General features: G+C 37.1%; 2 protein-coding genes across 6 annotated transcripts in view; both read left to right on the top strand.

The window, feature by feature from the left end:
- Window positions 1-1,630: 1,630 nt before the first annotated feature.
- The window catches only part of LOC127787114 (uncharacterized), a 37,066-nt gene continuing 17,436 nt past the window's right edge, over window positions 1,631-21,260 (top strand). For 3 of the 5 annotated variants that reach the window (XM_052314978.1, XM_052314979.1, XM_052314980.1), the window contains exons 1-7: window positions 1,631-1,956; window positions 13,021-13,134; window positions 13,233-13,301; window positions 13,416-13,435; window positions 13,508-13,560; window positions 13,700-13,730; window positions 13,833-13,914. In XM_052314978.1, the coding sequence (XP_052170938.1) occupies window positions 1,764-1,956; window positions 13,021-13,134; window positions 13,233-13,301; window positions 13,416-13,435; window positions 13,508-13,560; window positions 13,700-13,730; window positions 13,833-13,914 (562 nt within the window). In that variant the 5' untranslated portion in view covers window positions 1,631-1,763. The remainder of the gene's footprint in view (window positions 1,957-13,020; window positions 13,135-13,232; window positions 13,302-13,415; window positions 13,436-13,507; window positions 13,561-13,699; window positions 13,731-13,832; window positions 13,915-21,260) is intronic. The other 2 variants (XM_052314981.1, XM_052314984.1) reach the window with 1 other exon arrangement.
- LOC127787115 (uncharacterized) lies at window positions 10,690-11,989 on the top strand. Its single transcript, XM_052314985.1, has 2 exons — window positions 10,690-10,910; window positions 11,004-11,989. Exons 1-2 carry the CDS (start codon window positions 10,773-10,775, stop codon window positions 11,466-11,468), a joined length of 603 nt encoding a protein of 200 aa, XP_052170945.1. The 5' UTR covers window positions 10,690-10,772; the 3' UTR covers window positions 11,469-11,989.

Consider the following 21,260-nt stretch of genomic DNA (forward strand, 5'->3'; position numbering starts at 1 on the left):
AGTTATCCTTATGTGAAAGTCTTTTGGTTTCTCAGAAGAATCTGGGGGTATTGACATCAAGACCCTATTTCGTTTGGTTGTTGACAGATTGAGATTGTGTACAAACCATTATTAAAGTATTTAGTCTTTTTGAGCTAACCCCACAAGCGACACCAATTGTTATTAGTTGAATACAATAATAGTAGTTAGAGTCTCATGAAATCTTTCTTTAAGTTAGTAAACTCTTGCAAGGATGAACACCATCAGAAGGCGTAGGGCAATCCCCATGCAGATACTTTGATGCTTAAGTCAGTAGATGAAAAATTATTGAAAAATTCACAAAGCGCTTGATATATAAATAAAAAAGACTTACATAAGGGGTAGGGGTCCTTTTATATTTATACGAATGATTTCCTAAAAGACATGAATTCTTATCGATATAGGATAAGGGCTGCTATTTAACAAGCCTTATTTGCTAAGAGATTTTTGGAGTGGACATCATAATTTTTTTGTGGGATGCCTTACAACTAGTCACTTGGGAAACTCTCTTTCGAAACTCAATTACTGTAATTTTTGACTTTCATAAGAGGCGACTTAGAGAGCCACTAAAGGGGGTCTCTGAAATATGCTCCATTGCTTTAGGGATTATCAAGTCGTTTGGTATGGTCTTTTATCTCTTTTGTTTATTTATTTTCTTTTTTTTATATTTTTTTATTCAATATTTTGGTTATCTTTTATTTTACATTTTCCTATAATAGGGTACAATAAGTACACATAATGCATATTAGGTATTCGATTTAAATATTTTTTTATATTTTATATTTTATTAAATTAATTTATAACTTTTTATGAAATAGTCATTGACATCTCTTTATTACTAACAATATTAAGTAAATTAATTACATATCTTATGTATTTTAAGTCATTGACTCTAACACTCTTATACTTTATTTTTTACCAAATCAACTTTTAAACTTTTTTGTAATGGCTAAATCACGTCGCCCATTACAAATGACATTAATTAAATTAAAAGTAATTTTTAATTATCTTTAATCCCTATTTAAATAAGTTACATTTAGTATAAATAAAAAATAATTTAAATCTTCAACAATGCTTAACTTGTTGACAATGGCCATCGCTAGTGGTTAGGTTCCATTGGAACCCATCCCAGTAAGTTCCAGCAAAGCTATCGACTCACAAGTTTTATTATTATTTTTATTTTTTAATTCTATTTGTTTATTTTGTATAAAATTTAATTTAATTAATAAAAATTAAAAATAATTTAACTTAATTCTAATTTAATTAATATCGTTTATAATGAAGGGATATCTAAGGTAAAAACTAAAGTAAAAGGGGAGTGTAGTCAATTTATTCCACATGTCAAGTAATTAAAAAAGTGTTAAATATATATATATTTATTAGTTTGCATTAAAATAAATATATTTATTATAAAAAATAAGATTAAAAAATATTTAAACTTAAAACTAAAATATAATAAATATGTGTTATCTAAAATAATATATCTAAATATTTTTTAATCATTACTCCTAAAACAAATATTACCTTTTAATTAATTGCTTAATTGTGAGTTTTGTTAATAAAAATTAAATATCATCATCTGGCACGAGGGTGTTAATGGAGTAAAGGGGTCGGTGTGCGAATTTTGGGCGTGAAAGCGTCACTCCACACTCCACAGAGAGTTCTTCGTCCCCAAACCACCGCAACCGACCACCAACTGCCGCCGCCGCCGGATAGACCGAAGCAGGCCGACGCCGGAGATTATTATGAATATGTACAGAGATGTGTCGGCGTGTTACACATACAATTACGGCGACGCCCTCTACTGGGACGCCCGTTACATTCAGGATGCCGGCTCCTTGTACGATTGGTACCAGCGCTACGCCGCCCTCCGCCCTTTCGTCCGCAAGTACATCCCCACCTCTTCCCGCGTCCTCATGGTCGGTTGCGGGAATGCCGGTATTTTCCCCAATCCCTCTCTTTCGATTCTAATTCTGATTTTTGGTTCTTTTTTAGTTAGTTTACCCATTCTTCTTTTCCAGTTGTTCAAATTTGGAGTTTGTTTGTTTGCTCTGAAAATTGAGGTTTTACTCTTACTCGGTTTGTTCCCCCCACCCTAATTTATGAAGACTTGTGCTGCGTTTGTACCTCGGTTTCTTGGAAGTAAAGGAAAATGAACCATCTTAGTTATGTATGTATGTAAAGTTGCATTGCGTAATCTATGCCATTTTTTTCGTTCCAAGTCCTTGTTACACAACTAGCTTGTGCTTTCTATTTCCTGAAATTTGATTTTAAGCAAATTATTTTTGAGCAATCCCCTTCACCTTTTCCCTTTCCGCTATATTACAACTCTTTGGATTGATTTTTTTTTTTTGCGGAAACAAGAATGTAGCATGTGTGATTTTGAATTTCTATTCCCGTGTTACTTGGCACTTACTGATTTTCTAAACAGCCAAACTGATCATTTTTGTCCTCATCCATTTAGTCTCTGTTTTTTACTGCTAAATATAATTTCTTATGTTTCACTTCTTTCTTTGTCTTACTTCCTTTACTTCATCTGTTGCTTCCAGGAGCAGCCACGCCTAATCTATTGCTAGAAGCAAAACTATTTCAAACTTGAAAAAAATGTGCAAGTCAAACTTTTATAGTTCTACTTAGCTATTTTATTTACTAGGAGCATTACCCTCAAATCCATCCAATCCTCTTTAGGGGGAAAACTAAGAGGGATGTGGTGGCTGCATCATAAATCTTTCATTGTGATTAGTTAAAATGAGTGAGGAAGCTTTGAGGAGATGCGAGAGAATTGAAGAAATATTGGAGAGGGATAAGAGGGGAAGGACATTTGATGAAAGGGACTAAGGAAGAAGAAGCAGATTCCAGGGGAGAAACACTAGGGGAGTGAAATCAAGAGAATAAAATTTTTAATTATTCTGCATCCATTCCAATCATATAAAACTGAATTAAATTTTAACAATCTGTATTTAATTCAATCTCATAATTAATCTTTATGATGCTATTGTTGTTGTATTGAGCTCAATCATTTAAAAAAAATATTATTCAGTATTTAATTCACTTGTCCAGAGGGTCTGCATCTGTTCAGTGGGCATGAGGCTTGAGGTATTGGTGGCTTGAAGAGAGATCTATAATATACATGCTTTTTCTCTTGACCCTATTCCACCCAATCCATGTAAGGTAAAAAAAAAAGAAAAGAAAAGAAAAAAGGCTTTGCAAAAGTAGATGGCTTAGTTAATTTATTGAGTGTGGTTCTTTTCCCCATTGTCCTTGTTCTACCCTCGTCCCCCTTTCTCTCAAGTGGATAGACATGTTGGGGTTGAGAATATTGGTCTTTTAGGCCTATGAGAAGTAAAACACTGACAGAAAACAATGGTTTAGATTGAAAATTCTTGAGAATTGGATGATACCTATTGTCCTTGAAGAGTAATACAATTTTTGCTTGTGCTATTTAGAAACTCATGTTTAATAATGTGAAATTGTTTTAAATGTGATCTAACATGCTGATTGAGCTAATTCTGTGGTTTGTGGATCTAATTAGTGTCATGTGGTAGGGGTTGAATAACCCCGCTTGTGCCCCATGTTCACACCTAGGTTCCCCTATGCTAGTGTTATTGAAGGCATAAGGCGCACTAAGACGAAAAGGGTGTTGGAGTCTAAGGTGCAAAGTGCAATGCAAGGCGCGCGCTTGATGGAATTAGGCGCATGCTAACTAAAAAAGAATGAAAAATATATATTCTAGTTGAAAAATAAGGTATAAAATAAGTTCTAACTCCTAATAACATATTCATAGGCATGTTATCAAGAAAAGTTAAAAAATTCAACATATATTAATAAAAAGAACAATAAAAAATGCCAAAAAATGCAATTTAAAAATCTTTAAGTCAACTTAAATTAAATCTTAAACAATTTATAAGTTTTAAATCTTAATTAAGATTAACTAATTATGCACTTTAAATAATTTAAAAATCATTCTCATCATTAATATCAAACATTTCCATATTTTTGTCATTAGAAGCATCATCTATAATATCCTCTTCTTCCACATCATCTCCCTCTCCATCTTCATCAAGTTCAAATTCAATTGGAGCATTTCAAGTAGTAGCTGTTTTACTCATTGTCAAATTTGTAGTTGAAACAATAAATATAAACCCTAAATAGTAAAAAATTAAATAAAGTAATAAATAGTAAAATAAAAACCCTAAAAAGCAGTTAAAAGTCCAGACACACCTTTTTGGTATGCGTCCACTTGGAAGCATTCCAGGTGCCCAAGGTGCGCCTAGGCACGCCTTTAATAATATTGCCCTATGCCTAACATATATATTTGATGTTTTGTAGCTACTCACAAAAAAAGAAAAAAAGAAAAAAGAGAAAATGAGGTGCTCATTTGTGGCAGATATTGATATGCACCTCATATGAGGCAAGATGGGTTATAAGAGGCAGGGGTGGGTTATTAAGTGGAGTTTTTCTTTATGAAATTTATTCTCATGCCTCCATTTTGGGGGGAAACTTACTGCATGTTCATGATTTCTGATTGGTGAAAATTCTAATGTTGGCTAGCTTCATTTATGATAGGAAAACTGAGATATGAAGTTCATCAATCAATGTAATAGTGTATTTTGATTCCCCAATTCCTAGCTTGAGAGAAATGGTTTGGAATTTGAACTCCCTTTATATGCCCTAAAAGGGGAAAGTATTATCGATTATCTTGTCTGAAAAACCGATTGTGAGATTCTTTCAACAAATACTTTGAGCTAGCCAAAAGTAGCTCAAGGAAATCATTTGAGGACCTTTCTTATCAGTGAATTGATGTTGAAGTCCAACTGTGGATCTGGCACTTCACTGATTGCATTAAATCCATGTCTTGCATGTAGAAATAATAGATGGTGATTTATTTCCCAGAATAGTGGGAATGGTGACTATTATCTACCTTAATGAGCCACAAAATGAAACAGTTCTGATCTGTGTCCATGTCTTGGTCCTCCAACCCTCGTGGACAACAGAATGGAGAGGCAAGAAGATTATTCTGTTGTCTATTAGTTTAATATGACTACTACGTTACATTAGTTCTACGCCTTTGTTTTGTTCCTTGCATTTTTCCTGTATTTGAAAGATCTTATATGGTTGAGTAGATGGTGGCACTATTGCGAATTAACAAAATTTCCCTGCATGTATGTGTTCCACCCATTAGAGAGAGGGCATAGATTAATTTGATTTCATCTGGCCATCCAGTTGCCTTTCTTCTGCATCCCATCTTTTGCCCTCACACTCCTCCAAAATGCTTTGGATGCCATCATTTCAGCTTCTTTAACCACCACTATTGTCTCCACCTCTATGTGTATATATATATATGTATAGCATCCCAAAAATTTGAAGACAAGTAAAAATAATTAATTTGGGTGTTTGAGGATATTTTAGAATATTTGGAAATTTTTGAGAAAATACTTATTTATGATATTTTGAAGAAATAGGAAATTAAGGTGATTAATTAAATTAATTGGAAGTATTTATGAAAATAATAAAATAAAATATAGTAATAATAATAATAATAATAATAATAATAATAATGATAATGATAATACTAATAATAATAAAATAAATCAAATTAAATTAAATTAAATTAATTACTTAATGTGTGTATATATATATATATGTGTGTGTGTGTGTATGCGTGGCGTGGCCTTATCTTGGCCATATCTTTTTTGGGGCTTAAAAGCCACTTGAATTGTGTATAAATAGGACAATCTTAGGCAGCAAGCATTGAAGCCAATTTGAAGGCCAATTCAGCCACTTTTGCTGTCGAGAAACAAAGAGGAAAAGAGGGAGAGAAAGAGAGAAATTGAGGGAGAAGAGCAGCAGGCGCTCGGCGGCTAAAAATGGAAGGAAAAGTGAGGAAAATTAAGGGATTTTGTGGATTAATCGGTGTTTAAAATACCTAGGTAAGTGGGTAAAATTATTATAAGTATTATACGTTTAAATCGCGGATTTTATACGGTTAGATTTGATTAATATAGGCCGTAAACTTATTATTTTCTGTTAAACGTTTTGCTTCGCAGCGGGAGTATGAGAGAAGCTACGATCGGCTGTCTACAGGCAAGCTCCTAACCCTCTCCTCATGTTCTTCATTTCCTGTGAGAGTCTTCGTTATTTTTCATATTTTAAACCCTCCCTCACCATGATTCGGTTCCACACATTAATAGTTATAATCCGCGTGGTAACCACTATATGACTTATGTTTTATTAATGAGTTTATTGTTAATGGAATGAGTTAAATAATGATGTCTTGGTGTCTCTCTTTTCGATCGTCACGGAGCTTCGTATCGCTCCGCTTCCCTTGGAAATGATGCAGAACCCGTTGGGGCTAGGTTCTTAGAAAATGGATGTGGTCAAGATCATTGGATTATGTTAATAGTTTGTTATGGATGTGAAAATGGTTTCCTGTGTTTGAGAAGAGAAGAGAACGTGAATGACATAATGGTGTTTATGTTGTTACAGATAAAGTGTGAGAAATGTTGAGCTTAAGAGACTGAGTTTAATGTTGTTTATGTGTGTCTTAAGGGTATGGGGTACAAAGCCACTGACTGTCAACCGTAGGTCGTGGCAGTTGATGGCTGGATGTATGGGTGCCAGTCATCGGCTGTTACGATAAGCGCTAGACGGGCCAGAAGAGCTGGTACTGCCAGATTCTCGCCTTGGCTTGTGCATATCATGATGTATGTGCTACATAGGGCTTGGGTTGCATTCATTGTTGGGACATGCTTTGTGTGTGACGGGGTGTGTCAGCATTTGCATGACCCGGTTAGTCTAAGAGCCAACTTGGGTTCCCTAGGTGAGCCGGTGCATTTAGAGCATATTGCATGTGTGTATTTCTATGTGGGCGTAGCATGGCTTGATACTTGGTTTATGGAGGCCTTGTCATCACGTTTATGGGGGCCTTGTCATCACGTTTATGCTACAAAAGTCATTGCATTTCCTATTTGTTGCACTGCATGGTGAGAATGTGCGTTTTTAGGTGATAAGTTTGGGTGGTAGGCGTGGTCACGGTAAGACCTTGGGGTGAGACCCACGGCGGCGTGGTCCACGATGTGGTCACGGTAAGACCTTGGGGTGAGACCCACGGCGACGTGGTCCACGATGTGGTCACGGTAAGACCTTAGGGTGAGACCCATGGCGGCGTGGTCCACGAGAAGATCTTGGGGTGAGACCCACGGCAACATAAAGACCTTGGGGTGAGACCCACGACAACAGTAAGACCTTGGGGTGAGACCCACGGCAACAAATTATTGCGGGAGCAACAGGAATGGACATGTAAAGGAAATGGTATGGAGGTAGCTTATAAAAGACTACTAACAGGTTTGTGTGTTGGACTTGGGTGCCAGCGTGTGTTTTATGTGGGTCCCAATGACCGCTTATGTGAAATTTATTATATGTTTGTGCAGTGTTGTTATAGGCGTGCGCCTAGGCGCAAGGCCCCTCAAGGCGCAGCCATCTCGCCTTGCCATGTCCAAGCGAGGCGAGATCCAGCCAGGCGCGCCTAGGCCCTTCAGGCGTGCCTCCCTCAGGCGCACATGCCTAGCTGAAAAATCTTGTTTTATTTTCTAAACATTTCTGTTAAAACTTAAAGAGAGAAAATAATAAAATATAATGTTGAAAAGTCAACAAAACTAAAAAATATGATGTTCCAGCTCATCTGATTTCTAGAAGGCCAAGAGACTACACCTCCAAGGCTCCAAAACTCTCTTACGCAGCATTATTTTCTCTCCGCAACACAGGAACTGCAACTCCTCAAGTTCTTCTCCAATTCTGATTGAGCTGCTTCTGCTTCTCCAAGCCAAGGTAACATATCGACAATCCCTTCTTCTTCTTCTTCTTCTTCTTCGCTGCTGGCAGTTGCTAGCCTGCTTCTTCTTCGACAATCCTTGTTGCTTCTTCTTCTTCTTATTACGCGGCTTCTTCTTAATCTTACGTTGCTTTGCTGCTATCCTTCTTCTTCTTCTTCTTCTTACACGGCTGCTTCTTACGTTGCTGCTATCATTCCTCCTGCTCCTTCTTCTCCTGCTATCCTTATTCTTCTTCTTCTTCTTACATTGTTGCTATTGCTAGCCTGCTTCTTTATCTTCTTCTTCTTCTTCTTTCTTACGCTGCTACTACTTCTTCTTCATCTTCTTCTTACGTTGCTGCTATTGCTAGCCTGCTTCTTCTTCTTCTTCTGCTTCTTCTTCTTCTTTTTTACGTTGTTGCTGCTACTTCTTCTTCCTCTTCTTCTTCTTCTTCTCTTCCTCTGCTTCTTCTTCTTCTTTTTTATGCTGCTGCTGCTGCTACTTCTTCTTCTTCTTCTTCAGTTATTTTTTTGTTTAATTTTTATTTGTTGATGCCTACTGCTACTTCTTAATTTGTTTTTCTTTTAACATTTTTTGGCATAATTTAGCCTTAGTCTTTACAAATTTTCAAGTATACTCTTATAAAACTGCTGCAACTGCAGCATTTGGAAATAGAATAGAAGTTTTAATCCTTAATCGGATCCTATGCTTGATTAGAAATAGAATAGAAGTTTGATCTCTACTACTTCCCTGGATTTCTTCTTTCCCCTCCCTAAATTTTTTCTCTTCTCCTCCAATCTTTTGCAATACTTCTTGTTGTCCTGCATGGCTGCATCAGTTCTCCATTCTAGAAAATCCCACCGCTAATTAGAATTCTTTTTCAATTCCTCCCTTCCTTGGTTGAAATTCAGCCACTTATTGATCCATGTTTCTTTTCAGAATTTTTTTACAATGTTTTTTCAAATTTATGACTCCTTGCTTATGATGATTATGGCAGATATCCTAATCCTAATGGCATCTGATTCAAATGCTCCCAGTGGCTCCTCTGGCAGTGGTAGAAAAGATCCAGCATGGAAATATAACACACTGCCAGATCCAAAGGACATAAACTGTTTAAAATGTAATTTTTGTGGAAAAATAACGAAAGGAGGGGTTTACCGAGCTAAACAACACCTTGTTGGAGGGTATAGGAATGCCAAAGTTTGTCCAAAATGTCCTTTACATGTTAAAGAAGAAATTAGAGAGTATATGTCGAAAAAGCTAGAAGAGAAGAACAATAGTGATGTTATACCAGATTTTGACGACATTGATACCCTTGGAGATGATGATGATGATGATGAAGTGGTTTTTGAAAGAGGTGTTAAAAGGCCTATGTCTTCAAGTTCAAGTCAAGGTTTAACAATGCAACAAAAAAAGCAAAGGATGAAAGGGCCTTTGGATTTGCTTTTGCCTCCTAAACTTAAAGTGAGCACTGGGAAGCAAACAACAATGAAGACCCATGTCAATAAAGAACTGAGGGAGAATGCTTGTGTTTGGTTTTCTAGATGGATGTATGAAGCTGGCTTGTCTTTCAATGCAGTCAAGTATCCAAGTTTTAAGCCAATGATTGAGGCTATTGGTCGAGCTAGTCCAAGCATGAAACCTTCTAGTTATCATGAGGTGAGAGTTCATTATCTTAAGAAGGAGTTGGTACGCACAAATGAAATTATGAAGAGTCATTAGGAGGATTGGCCTAAATATGGATGTTCCCTTATGTGTGATGGTTGGAAGGATAAGAGAGAGAGATCTTTGCTTAACTTTTTGGTAAATTGTCCAAAGGGAAGCATGTTCATTAGATCCATTAATACTTCCTCATATGCCAAGGATGCTATTAAAATATTTAAATTACTTGACCAGTTTGTAGAGGAAGTAGGTGAAGCAAATGTGGTTCAAGTTGTGATTGATAATGCCTCGGCTAATGTTTTAGCTGGTAAGTTTGCTATTTTTTAACTTTTGCCTTTGAATGATGTTGATGTTGTTAGTTTAATGACAGATTTTTAACTTGTCTTATAGGAGAGTTCTTAATGGCTAAGCGAAAGCACTTATATTGGACACCATGTGCTGCCCATTGCTTAGACCTAATGTTAGAAGATATTTTTAAACTTCCTATATTGAATAAGACTTTTCAAAAAGCATGTGCAGTAAATGGATTCTTGTATAGCTCTACACAAGTGTTGAATATGATGAGAATATTCACAAAAAAGAGAGAGATGTTAAGACCTGGGAAAACAAGATTTGCCACGGCTTTCCTCACCCTTTCAAGACTTCATAAACAAAAAGCTAACTTGAGGAAGATGTTCACTTCAGAAGAGTGGACTAACTCTAAATTTACAAGAGAAGCACGGGGTAAGCTTGCATCTCAAACAGTGTTACAAGATTCATTTTGGAAAAATATTCTTTATGCTCTCAAGGTGTCAGGGCCACTTGTCAAGGTGCTTAGAGTGGTAGACAATGAGGATAAGCCTGCTATGCCTTATATTTATGAGACTATGGATAGGGCAAAAGAAGCCATTGCAAAATCTTTTGATGATGAACGGAAATACAAGCAAATATTTGAAATCATTGATGGGAGGTGGAATATTCAATTGCATCGTCTTCTACATGCAATCGGTTATTACTTGAATCCAGAATTTTTTTATTCAAATGCAAGCATTGGAGAAGATCAAGAGATTATTGATGGGTTGTATCAAACCATAGAGAGGTTGGTTCCCACTGCAGAGGTGCAAGACAAAATTTCTAAAGAGCTAAGCTTGTATAAAAATGTTGAAGGGATATTTGGAAAACAAATATGCATAAGAGGAAGGAATCAATTGGCACCAGGTAATATGGTTTTTTAATTAATAATCTAAGTAAGTCTAATCATTAGTCTACAACTAGTAATTTTCAATTACTGATTATGTCATTATGGTATATTTTTTCCTCGTTGAATGGTGGTCTCAATTTGGTACTGCAACCCCTAATTTGCAAAAGTTTGCCATCAAGATATGTAGCCTCACTTGTAGCTCTTCAGGTTGTGAAAGGAATTGGAGTGTCTTTGAGCATGTAAGGGTGTTTTTTCTTATTCTTAATATTCACCACTAAAGGTGTATAATTTCTTATTTCTTTAATTTACTAATTCTAATTTAATTATGACAGCTTCATAACAAAAAGAGAAATCGATTGGAGCAACAACGTCTCAATGATTTGGTATTTGTCAAGTATAATAGAGCTTTGAGATGTCGTTTTAGTTTGCGTAAATCAATTGATCCAATTTCTTTAGATGAAGTTAATGAAAGTAATGAGTGGTTGCTTGGGGCAATTGATAAATTTGGAGAGTCAGATGATGAGCTGGTACATGAAGATCATGATTTGACATGGGCTGATGTTGCTATGGCATCTAGTGTTGAAGAAGCTAATCACTCAACTAGATCAAAAGCGACTTCAACTTCAAATTTGACAAGGGGGAGGGGGACAAGGGCATCAACTTCAAATGCTCCAATGGATCTTGACGAGGAAGAAGAAGATGGAGAGGGAGATGATGTAGAAGAAGATATTGGAGATGATAGTTCTGATGATGAAAATATGGATACATTTGATCTTGATGATGAGGATGATTTCTAGTTATTATGTATATCTAGTTAATCCTAATTAAAATTTAGCCATTTAGGACCTATTAATGGTTTAAGGTTGATCATTTAACTTTTCCTTTTAAGTTGATTGTTGACTTAAAGTCTTAAAACTAACATTTTTTGGTGGGTTTTGCTTAAGTTTAATGACATTTTTAATACTATTTTGTTGGCTTTTAATTATATATGTCAAATACTAATTTTGTTTTTTATTTGTGGTGTTTAAATGTTGATTCTTTTTTCTGATTTGTTGAAATATGGTGGGATTTAATTTGCTGAAATTTACAGGTATGTCATGAAGTATGTTTATGTTGTGATTTATTTAATATATGTTGAATTCTTGAATTTTTTGATAACATAAATGTTGATATGTGATTAGGATCTATTTTATGACTTATTATTCAATTAAGAAGTATATTTTTCTTTCTTCTTAGTTAGCATGCGACTTGCACCTGCCAGGCGCACGTCTCGCCTTGCGCCTTAGGCTCCAAGGCCCTTTGCGCCTTGGGCCTTTAATAACACTGTGTTTGTGCATCTAGAAATAAGGCAGGTATTGGGCATGGCATGATATGATGTTGCATTGGCATGATTTGCATGGAGTGTCATGGGAAGAGTCATATCCTAAACCTATAGTCTTCCTTTCATAAGCTTGCTGAGTCTCGCGACTCACATTTGCTTTACATTATTCCAGGTAGGAGTATCCTGAAATCGCAGGTGTGTACGCGCGGGGTTGGGTCCAGGCCGTCATGTCATGGTAGCAAGTGCAGAGCTCTCCCGAATCTAGGTCTTGGGTGTTTTTGTGTAAGGTTTATAATTTTGAATTAGATATATGTTATGTAAGCCAGGTGGGCTCAAGTGGTGATTGGTTATGTAAAAACGATTATGAGATGCTATATAAAAGAAAAATTATGATTTAATAAGGGTTGTGTGAGTTGTAGATGTGTTATTGTTTGATATCATTTTAGTAATGACCCTCTCATGGATCCTCTATCCGCGGTAGGGGCTCCGGGAGGCGGGCCATTACAATATGTGTTTCACTGCAATCCTTTACTCCTGTTTCCTGTAAGAATAACTATACCTAGTGGATCATATCTCATTACATAAGTCCCATCAACTGTAGGCACATAGAAAAATGAGAGCAAATATAGATTGTGGAGAGAAAGGGAAGGTTCCTGGTGGTCTATATATGTGTGTATGTGGGGGGGAGGGGGGGGAGGGAACACTAATCTTGAGAACAGATTAGAGCATGTCAAACCCATTCTAAACTAGTTATGATTTTTTAAGAGTAACTTTGCATAACATGCAGTTTTGGATGTGACGGTGTTTGTTTAAGATTCCGTAATTGTCAGTTATTAAGAAAACTTGTTACTATCCTCAACTGGCATATTGTCTTTGATGATTGCCAAAATGGCATTCCCAGTAACCAAATCCAACATCTTATCTCTGAGTGATGCCTTCCTACAGAAAATTCCTGAACCATTTGAATAACAGTACTTTAAGCTTTCTACTTATTGACAAACTTACGTGAAAGAAAGTACATTTTGCAGTTATGTCAGAGGACATGATTAAGGATGGATATGAAGACATAATGAACATTGATATTTCCTTGGTGGCCATTGACCTGATGAGAAGGAAATATGAACATGTTCCCCAGCTAAAATGTATCCTATGCAAAATTTTTTTTGGAGGATATCACATATTACCATTTGTTAAGAAAACAAATTTAGTTATGGTGATGTTTCCTCAAGAAAATCAACAGACATGCAAATGGATGTTAGGGATATGAGCTTCTTCCCAGATGAATCATTTGATGGTGTCATTGACAAAGGTATGTTGGTTTTCTTGCTTGTGGTAAATTTTTAAAATTTTTGAATATTGTTGGGGTTGATTGTACTTTTTTTTTGGCACTTTCACATGCTTGCTACCCTGGTACTCATTGTAGGAACTCTTGATTCATTGATGGTAAGTTGTGTTTTCCAATTGTTCTCCCAATTGCTGTTAGCTTGTTCTAATGATTTGCTTGTGTTTTTTAAGTGTGGTGTTGATGCTCCAATTAGTGCTGCTCAAATGCTGGGTGAAGTGTGCAGGTTGTGGGCTTTATGAGCTTCTAAAACTGTTTGGTGATTGCCATCTATTGTGAAATTAAATTGTCCATATTTATTTAAACTTTTTATTTCTTTAATGGCACTAAATATTCATTTTAAAACAATCACTTCCTGTTTGTAGGCTTCTTAAACCCGGAGGAATCTACCTGCTGGTAATCATAAAGCTGAAACAGCATTTTTTTACCTGTCTTATTATCTCAGCTTGTTCTGCATACAATTTTTTAAAATATTTGATGCCAAATTGTTATTTACAGATAACTTATGGCGATCCCAAAGTGAGGATTCCTCATTTGAGCAGACCTATATACAATTGGAAAATTGAATTGTACATTATACGTGAGTTTAATATCTTTCCTGCTTTTTACACCATTATTTTCAACATCTTTGTCTTGTTTCTAATTTTTCCAGTTTTATAATTAATTAATGTTTTGATAAATATTTTCTATGTTGATATTGTCATTGAATAGACGGTAAAGATCTTTTTGTCTTTTTTGGATAATGATACCTTGTTTCTTCTGTTCTTCTCCTCCCCCCTCTAGCCAACTGGCTGGTTGTTTCCTTCATTGAGCTTTTAATTTCCTAGCACATTATATCTCCTCTATGTGTGCTTTGACTTTGGCTTGTCTTTGAGATTTATATGACTTATACTTTTGGCAGCTATGTTGTCTCAACTTCCCAAATTCGGATCAATAATCTAGTTGAGGTGGCTATCCATACTCTATTTTGTATTAAGGGATAAGGTTTTGGAGCTTGGGCTGAAAGCTATTTTATGCAGCCTCTAAAATATTGATTTGCTCATTTATTTGTTGTGTCATTTGCTTTAAGTTGGTATCTTGGAGGTCTAAAATATATGATAATTTGTAATATCTTTTGTCCCTTCGGCTTACAACAACAATATATAATTCAATCGAATAGGTTTCGTATTTCTCCTATAGTTGTTGTCTGATCCTAGGTACTGGACTTATGTTCCTGTTATGGCCACTTTAAGGTAAACCATTTGATTTTGGATTCTTACCAGTTATCAATCCTATTCTGAGTATAGTAACAGCTAGTATTATCTTCTGACGTGGTAATGCAAATGGTATTGCCTCTATGCTTAACCTTCACTCTCTTTTTGCTAAATTCCTATGACAACTTTTTTGAGCAAATGGACTTCTGTGTGGGAACTTAACGTTCTTCATTATATACAGAATTTTGTTCAAATCTAATCAAGTTACTCACTTCTTTCACTCAACTCAACAAAACCTTTGTTTTTAGGATGTAATCAGTTGGGCTGCCACATGCTTGGTCAATGATTCAACTAATGACTAGTTATTTTATCTTGAACATCTTATAGAAACATTGCCCTGTTAAACCCTTGACCAGTTGTTAGATGACTCTTTAGTCCCCCTGTTCATGCCCATTTCATGTAACAAAGGAAAGGATATGAATGTGTTTGAATCTTGTACTTAGATTATGCTATTTAATCCTTCTATTAGTAACATCTAGAAGATATCAATCTCAAATTTGATAGAGGAAAATTTTGGCCTCTCTGGAATTGATAGGAAAATTTGCTGTTTCCATACAATCTCAAGTACATCCCTTATTTATAATAATGTCTTAACTGTCTTTCTACTCTATTTCATTCCTTTTCTTCTTCCTCCCCTTGGGTAGTACAATCCTCTATTCCTTCCTTATCTTTTTCGTCTATTGTACCTTCTTCTTCTTCTTACCCTTCTTTGTCGTCAACTTCTTCTCAACAGCCTATATCTAATCCTTTACCTAAATCTACTTCTAATCCTGCTCCTTCTATTCATCCTATGATTACAAGATCTAAATCCAAACATCTTTTGTCCTCTTCTCCTCATGCTTTAGTGAGCACTCTAGGTCCTACTTCATTTCATGATGCTCTCTTGGATCCCTTGGTGGATTAAAGCTATGCAAGAAGAATTTTTTGCCTAAATCTTTCTAGGGGGAGACTGTATCAATTGCAATATATGTGATAAATAGATCACCATCTGTTACAATTGAGTTTAAGACTCCTTATGAAAGATGGTTAGGCCACAAACCATCCTTAGACCACCTTAGATATTCGGGTGTCTTGCCTATGCTCATGTAAAGCAAGGCAAGCTAGAACCTAGGGCTAAAAAATGCCTATTTATAGGATATCCCACTGGAGTTAAAAGTGTCACGAACCTAGGGTTCGTGATAGCTTAGAAGAGGAATTGGGGAGGGAAATTAGAATTGTAGGAGGGAGAAAATCAGTAGAAAGAAGGAGAGATATTGAGAGAAAGAGAGGGAGAAATAGAAGAACAGAAGAAATAGGAAGAAGAACAAGAGAGAAAGAGTGGAATATTAGAGAGAAATAGTATTCAATTCATTAATTCTGGATGCCCTCTTTCTACAGCTGAGGCAATATATATATATATAGCCTTATTTAGTTATCAGACAAAGCTCTCTAACCAACTAAGCTACAAGACAAAAAGGGAAAATAACAAAATAACAACACCCATGTGCTGTAACAGAAATAGCTCCTAACCAACTAAGGTAACTAATTACATTATTGCCCTTCTAATTATTCTTTGGGTAACAACACCAATGTGCTGTAACAGAAATAGCTCCTAACCAACTACGGTAACTAATTACATTATTGCCCTTCTAATTATTCCTTGGGTTATGACAATTCCCCCCTTTTTGAGAGAGTTCTTGTCCCCAAGAACTTGCAGCAACTATTCATTACTTTTCATCCAACACCCGCTTTCTCAATCCGTTTCATTCTTCTTGCTTGCTTGCATCTTTTAGGCCTCTTCTTCTTCGTTCTTAGGTTTCCAAGATCCATCCCAAGCATACTTTGGCCTAGAGCTTCAATTGAAGAAATTTGATCGAGTTCAATTTTGATGCGACTTTCTGCCATAGCTGGCCGACCAAAATCGGTCTCCCTTTCCAATACAAGGATGGATAACGACTCTACAACCATAGCTACCTTTACTGTGTTCCCATTCAACCCATGGCCAATCTTTGTTGCAAAAATATCAACAACATTCTGGAAATATAGCGATGAAGAGTTATAGACTTGCCTTGGGTGCTCAGACCAATGCTGTCCGCGAGCGTTGGAATTAGGGGCTGCTATGATTTCAATCCCTGATTTATCAGCTTCCAGCTCTTGTAAAGTGTGATCTTTACAGATCTCCTCATCCAATCTACTTCCATGTTTTGAATCCTTAGTTACCATTGATAAATTGGCTTTGATTCCAGCAACAACTTCCTTAATATTGATTGATTTTTCAGTTGGTTCCTTTTGATTCCATGCAAGTAATCCAGCAGCTTCTTTTTCCTTTTGTTGGCTGCAATTCTCCTCTATTTGGACTTCTTTTTCAGCAATATTAGATGATCCCTCTGCATTAGCTGCCCTATCACTCTTTTCATTACAAGTTCCCTTTGAAGGATGTAATCCATCACCAATATTATCTCTGATGCTGCCAACATCCTTCTTGATATTGTTGCCTAATTCAAAGTACCCAAGCACATACTCGGAAGTCAATGATGAATCAGTTTCACACCTCCTTGTCTCCTTTGGCTTCTCTATTTTAAGAAACTCCTCATTGTTAAAACTTCCATGATAGTCATCAAAGTATTTGGCGGGAAAACTGTAATGATACTTCTTAGATAGTATCATTGCAAACTCTTGCAACTTCTCGCGAAACATTCGACCGAATTCCTTGCACTCTTCATGTATTACATTTCTTGTTTCCTTGTCAACTTGGCTGATCCCCTTCTTCTTTTCCTTGTTGCTGCCAACTAAAAATGCAGCCTTCTTTGGCTGCCATTGAGACTCCATTCCAGCTGAAAAGGAAGCTTTCTTCTGCTGCAATTGAAGGCTCATCTGCTCCATATATGCACTGCCTTCCCTAACTTCACGAGCAGGACACCCTACTGAAAATGCAGCATTGTTCCGTTGCAATTGAGGCTGCTCTCTTGCTTGAAAATTAACCACAGAAAATGCAGCATCATTTGGCTGCAATTGGGACTCCATTCCAACTGAAAATGAAGAATTCTTCTACTGCCTTTGAGGCTCCAATGGTCTCCTCTTAGCCCATTTTTCACAATTAGCATACTTCGAAGACCAATGAGCTATATACATACTGCTCTTCATCGCCTCTCCAATTTCAACAAAGCTAACAAGAATTCAAAGTCGAAATTACCCTTTGTTTACCTTACTAGCAGCCTAGAATTTGATTGGAATTATCGCCTACGGAATTCCTCTTCACTGATTCGTTGCTCAATCCCTTCTCCGGAGCCACGGACAAGTCGCCTTAGGCCTTCTCAATTTGGGCCAGAACTGTTCATCCACCTCCTACCACCCAATCAGTCTTGCAATCTTGGACTTTAGCCTCTTATAATTTGGCCAAGACCCCACAGAATTTAGCGGCAGTAAGAGGGATCAGAAGCTGAGCAGTGGTCGAGATCTGTTGCTAAGAAGCAACAGCTAAGTTCGCTTGGGCCTTCTCAATTTGGGCCAGAACTGTTCATCCACCTCTTACCACCCAATCAGTCTTGCAATCTTGGACTTTAGCCTCTTATAATTTGGCCAAGACCCCACAGAATTTAGCGGCAGTAAGAGGGATCAGAAGCTGAGCAGTGGCCGAGATCTGTTGCTAAGAAGCAACAGCTAAGTTCGCTTGGGTTTGTTTGCTTCTATCACACATAGTGACTTAGATCCAGCTACTAGGACAACTGTAATTTACACAAGCTGCTGGAATTGAAGGCTAAGGATGTTCACGGAATTTGCTTCGCACTTCCAAGTTCGGCCTAAGCTATCAGCCCAAGCTCAATCTCCTTGTACGTTGACTCAATTTTCGAGATTCAACCAAAAACTAATCAACAGAAAAATAACAGAGAATCTGACGCTGGTAAGGAGTTCGTCTAGTTGTAGGAAATCACGCTGGTAAGGAGTTCGTCAGTCCTCCTGAAGATTGAACAGCCAGCGCTGGGTTACCACTTCAACTCCGGCTCACTGAAATCGCAACCGCGTATGTTACTCTTGCTTGCCTCCAAGAAAATCGATCCACTTTTCCGCTTATATGAGACATCTTATCTGCTCGTTATCAATTTCTGTCCAACGTTATTTGATTTCAAACCTAGTCTCAACTTTCGGCTTCGTCTTCAAGACTCGGACTCGGAAATGCCAGAATCATCGAAGTTCACTGGGACTACTCCGTGCCTTCTTCAATCACGCCTTCCTTCTCGCTATCTACTCACGATCAAATGAGTTCAAGATTGCCATTGGAGTCGTTACCCAATCACCGACCACTAGACCACTGGAGTCGCCTAAGCCCACAACAATTTTGGCTTATATCGTCGGACTGCTTCACCCTCCGACGGACTCACACCCCTTCGGAACGTCCACTACTGTCGCAGACACCTGGTGGTCCGCTTAACCCTCCGATGAATTGTCGCTTCTCTAGAATGAGTCAGAACCTTCTTTCGATCAGGTTGGGTCGCTCTCTAAGGCCATCGGTTTGCTTCACCAGTTGGGATCGGAACTTCCGATCAGAGTCGCAACTCACTCGGCCATGAGAAACCCACTGAAATCGCTACCTTCAAACGAATTGGAACCACAGCCTAGAATCGTTGCTCTAATACCAATTGTCACGAACCTAGGGTTCGTGATAGCTTAGAAGAGGAATTGGGGAAGGAAATCAGAATTGTAGGAGGGAGAAAATCAGTAGAAAGAGGGAGAGATATTGAGATAAAGAGAGGGAGAAATAGAAGAACAGAAGAAATAGGAAGAAGAACGAGAGAGAAAGAGTGGAATATTAGAGAGAAATAGTATTCAATTCATTAATTCTGGATGCCCTCTTCCTACAGCTGATGCAATATATATATAGTCTTATTTAGCTATCAGACAAAGCTCTCTAACCAACTAAGCTACAAGACAAAAAGGGAAAATAACAAAATAACAACACCCATGTGCTGTAACAGAAATAGCTCCTAACCAACTAAGGTAACTAATTACATTATTGCCCTTCTAATTATTCCTTGGGTCATGACATAAAGGTTAAGCTGTGGAACCTTGAGGAAGAAGGGCCTAAGACTATTGTCACAAGAGATGTGACATTTGATGAAGGATCAACCATGGAATTGTTAGATACAAAAGTCCAGCCAGCCTTAGGAGAAGATTCCAAATCTATAGGTATAGAAGTCCAAGAAACAATACCTGAGAATGCCCAAGAAGACTCTTTTGAACAAGATTCTGCCCAATATGATGAAAATGAGGAAGAGAGTGATGCCGATCCTAGTCTAGGTAACCAGACTGATACCTCTAGGTACAGTGTAGCTAGGGATAGACAGCAAAGGAGTAGGAGGCCACCTCTTAGATATGGATTTTCGGATCTGGTGTCATATGCACTGTTAAGTGCATCCGAAATTGTAAGAGAAGAGCCTCTCACCTTTGAGGAGGCAGTGTCATCAAAGGATGCAGAATTATGGATAGAAGCCATGAAAGCTAAAATAGAATCCTTGAGGAAGAACTAGACATGGATATTGGTTGATAGGCTTCAAGGACAGCGGGTAGTAAGTTGTAAATGGCTCTATAAGATCAAGGAGGGTGCTGGGAGCAATCCAAAACCTAGGTACAAGGCTATGTTAGTTGCTAGAGGATTCACCCAAGTCCCAGGCATAGACTTCAATGAGGTTTTCTCACTAGTTGTGAGACATACCTCAATTAGAGTACTGCTAGCTATAACAGTCCACTTAAACTTAAAATTAGAACAAATGGATGTTACCACAACCTTTCTCCATGGAGACCTAGAGGAGAGGATATTAATGCAACAATCTAAAGGTTATTGAATCTAAAGGAAAGGTGGAGAAGGTATGTTTGCTTAAGAAGTCACTCTATGGATTTAAGCAATCACCAAGCCAATGGTATAGGAAATTTGACTTGGTAATGTTAAACCAAGGATATAGAAGAAGTTCCTATGATAGCTGTGTTTATTTTAAACATATATCACCAAGTGTTTCAATCTTCTTACTCCTTTATGCAGATGACATGCTCATAGCAAGTCAATCTGAGAAAGAAATCCAGCAATTAAAGTTGAAATTGAAGTCGGAATTTGAGATGAAGGAGCTAGGGGAAGCCAAGAAAATTCTAGGGATAGAAATTTTCAGAAATAAACAACATAGAAAGTTACATCTTTCTCAAAAATCCTACCTAGAAAAGATAATCAAAAGTTTTGGTATGGCAGATGCAAAGGTAGTTAATATGCCTTTTGCTCAGCATTTTAAACTATCCTCTGAACAGTCTCCAAAAGATGAAGAAAGTATGAAAGAAATGATTAATATTCCTTTCTCTAATGCTGTGGGTAGTCTAATGTATAGCATGGTGTGCACAAGGCCTGATTTGGCTCACGCAATGAGTGTCATGAGCAGATTTATGGCAAATCCTGGCAAAGCACCCTGGAATGCCGTTAAGTGGGTATTTAGGTTTGTGAAAGGGTCTAACAACATGGTTTTGTCCTATGGTGGAGCAAATATAGGAGAATCAGCCAGCATCCTAGGGTATACGGATGTTGATTATGCTGCTGATTTAGATAAAAGAAAATCCACAACTGGGTATGTATTTAAGTTGTGGAATTCTACTATCAGTTGGAAATCAAGCCTCTAACATGTGGTAGCTCTATCAACAATTGAAGCTAAATATATAG

Source organism: Diospyros lotus, chromosome 12, assembly GCF_014633365.1.
Source record: "Diospyros lotus cultivar Yz01 chromosome 12, ASM1463336v1, whole genome shotgun sequence".
Lineage (NCBI taxonomy): Eukaryota > Viridiplantae > Streptophyta > Magnoliopsida > Ericales > Ebenaceae > Diospyros > Diospyros lotus.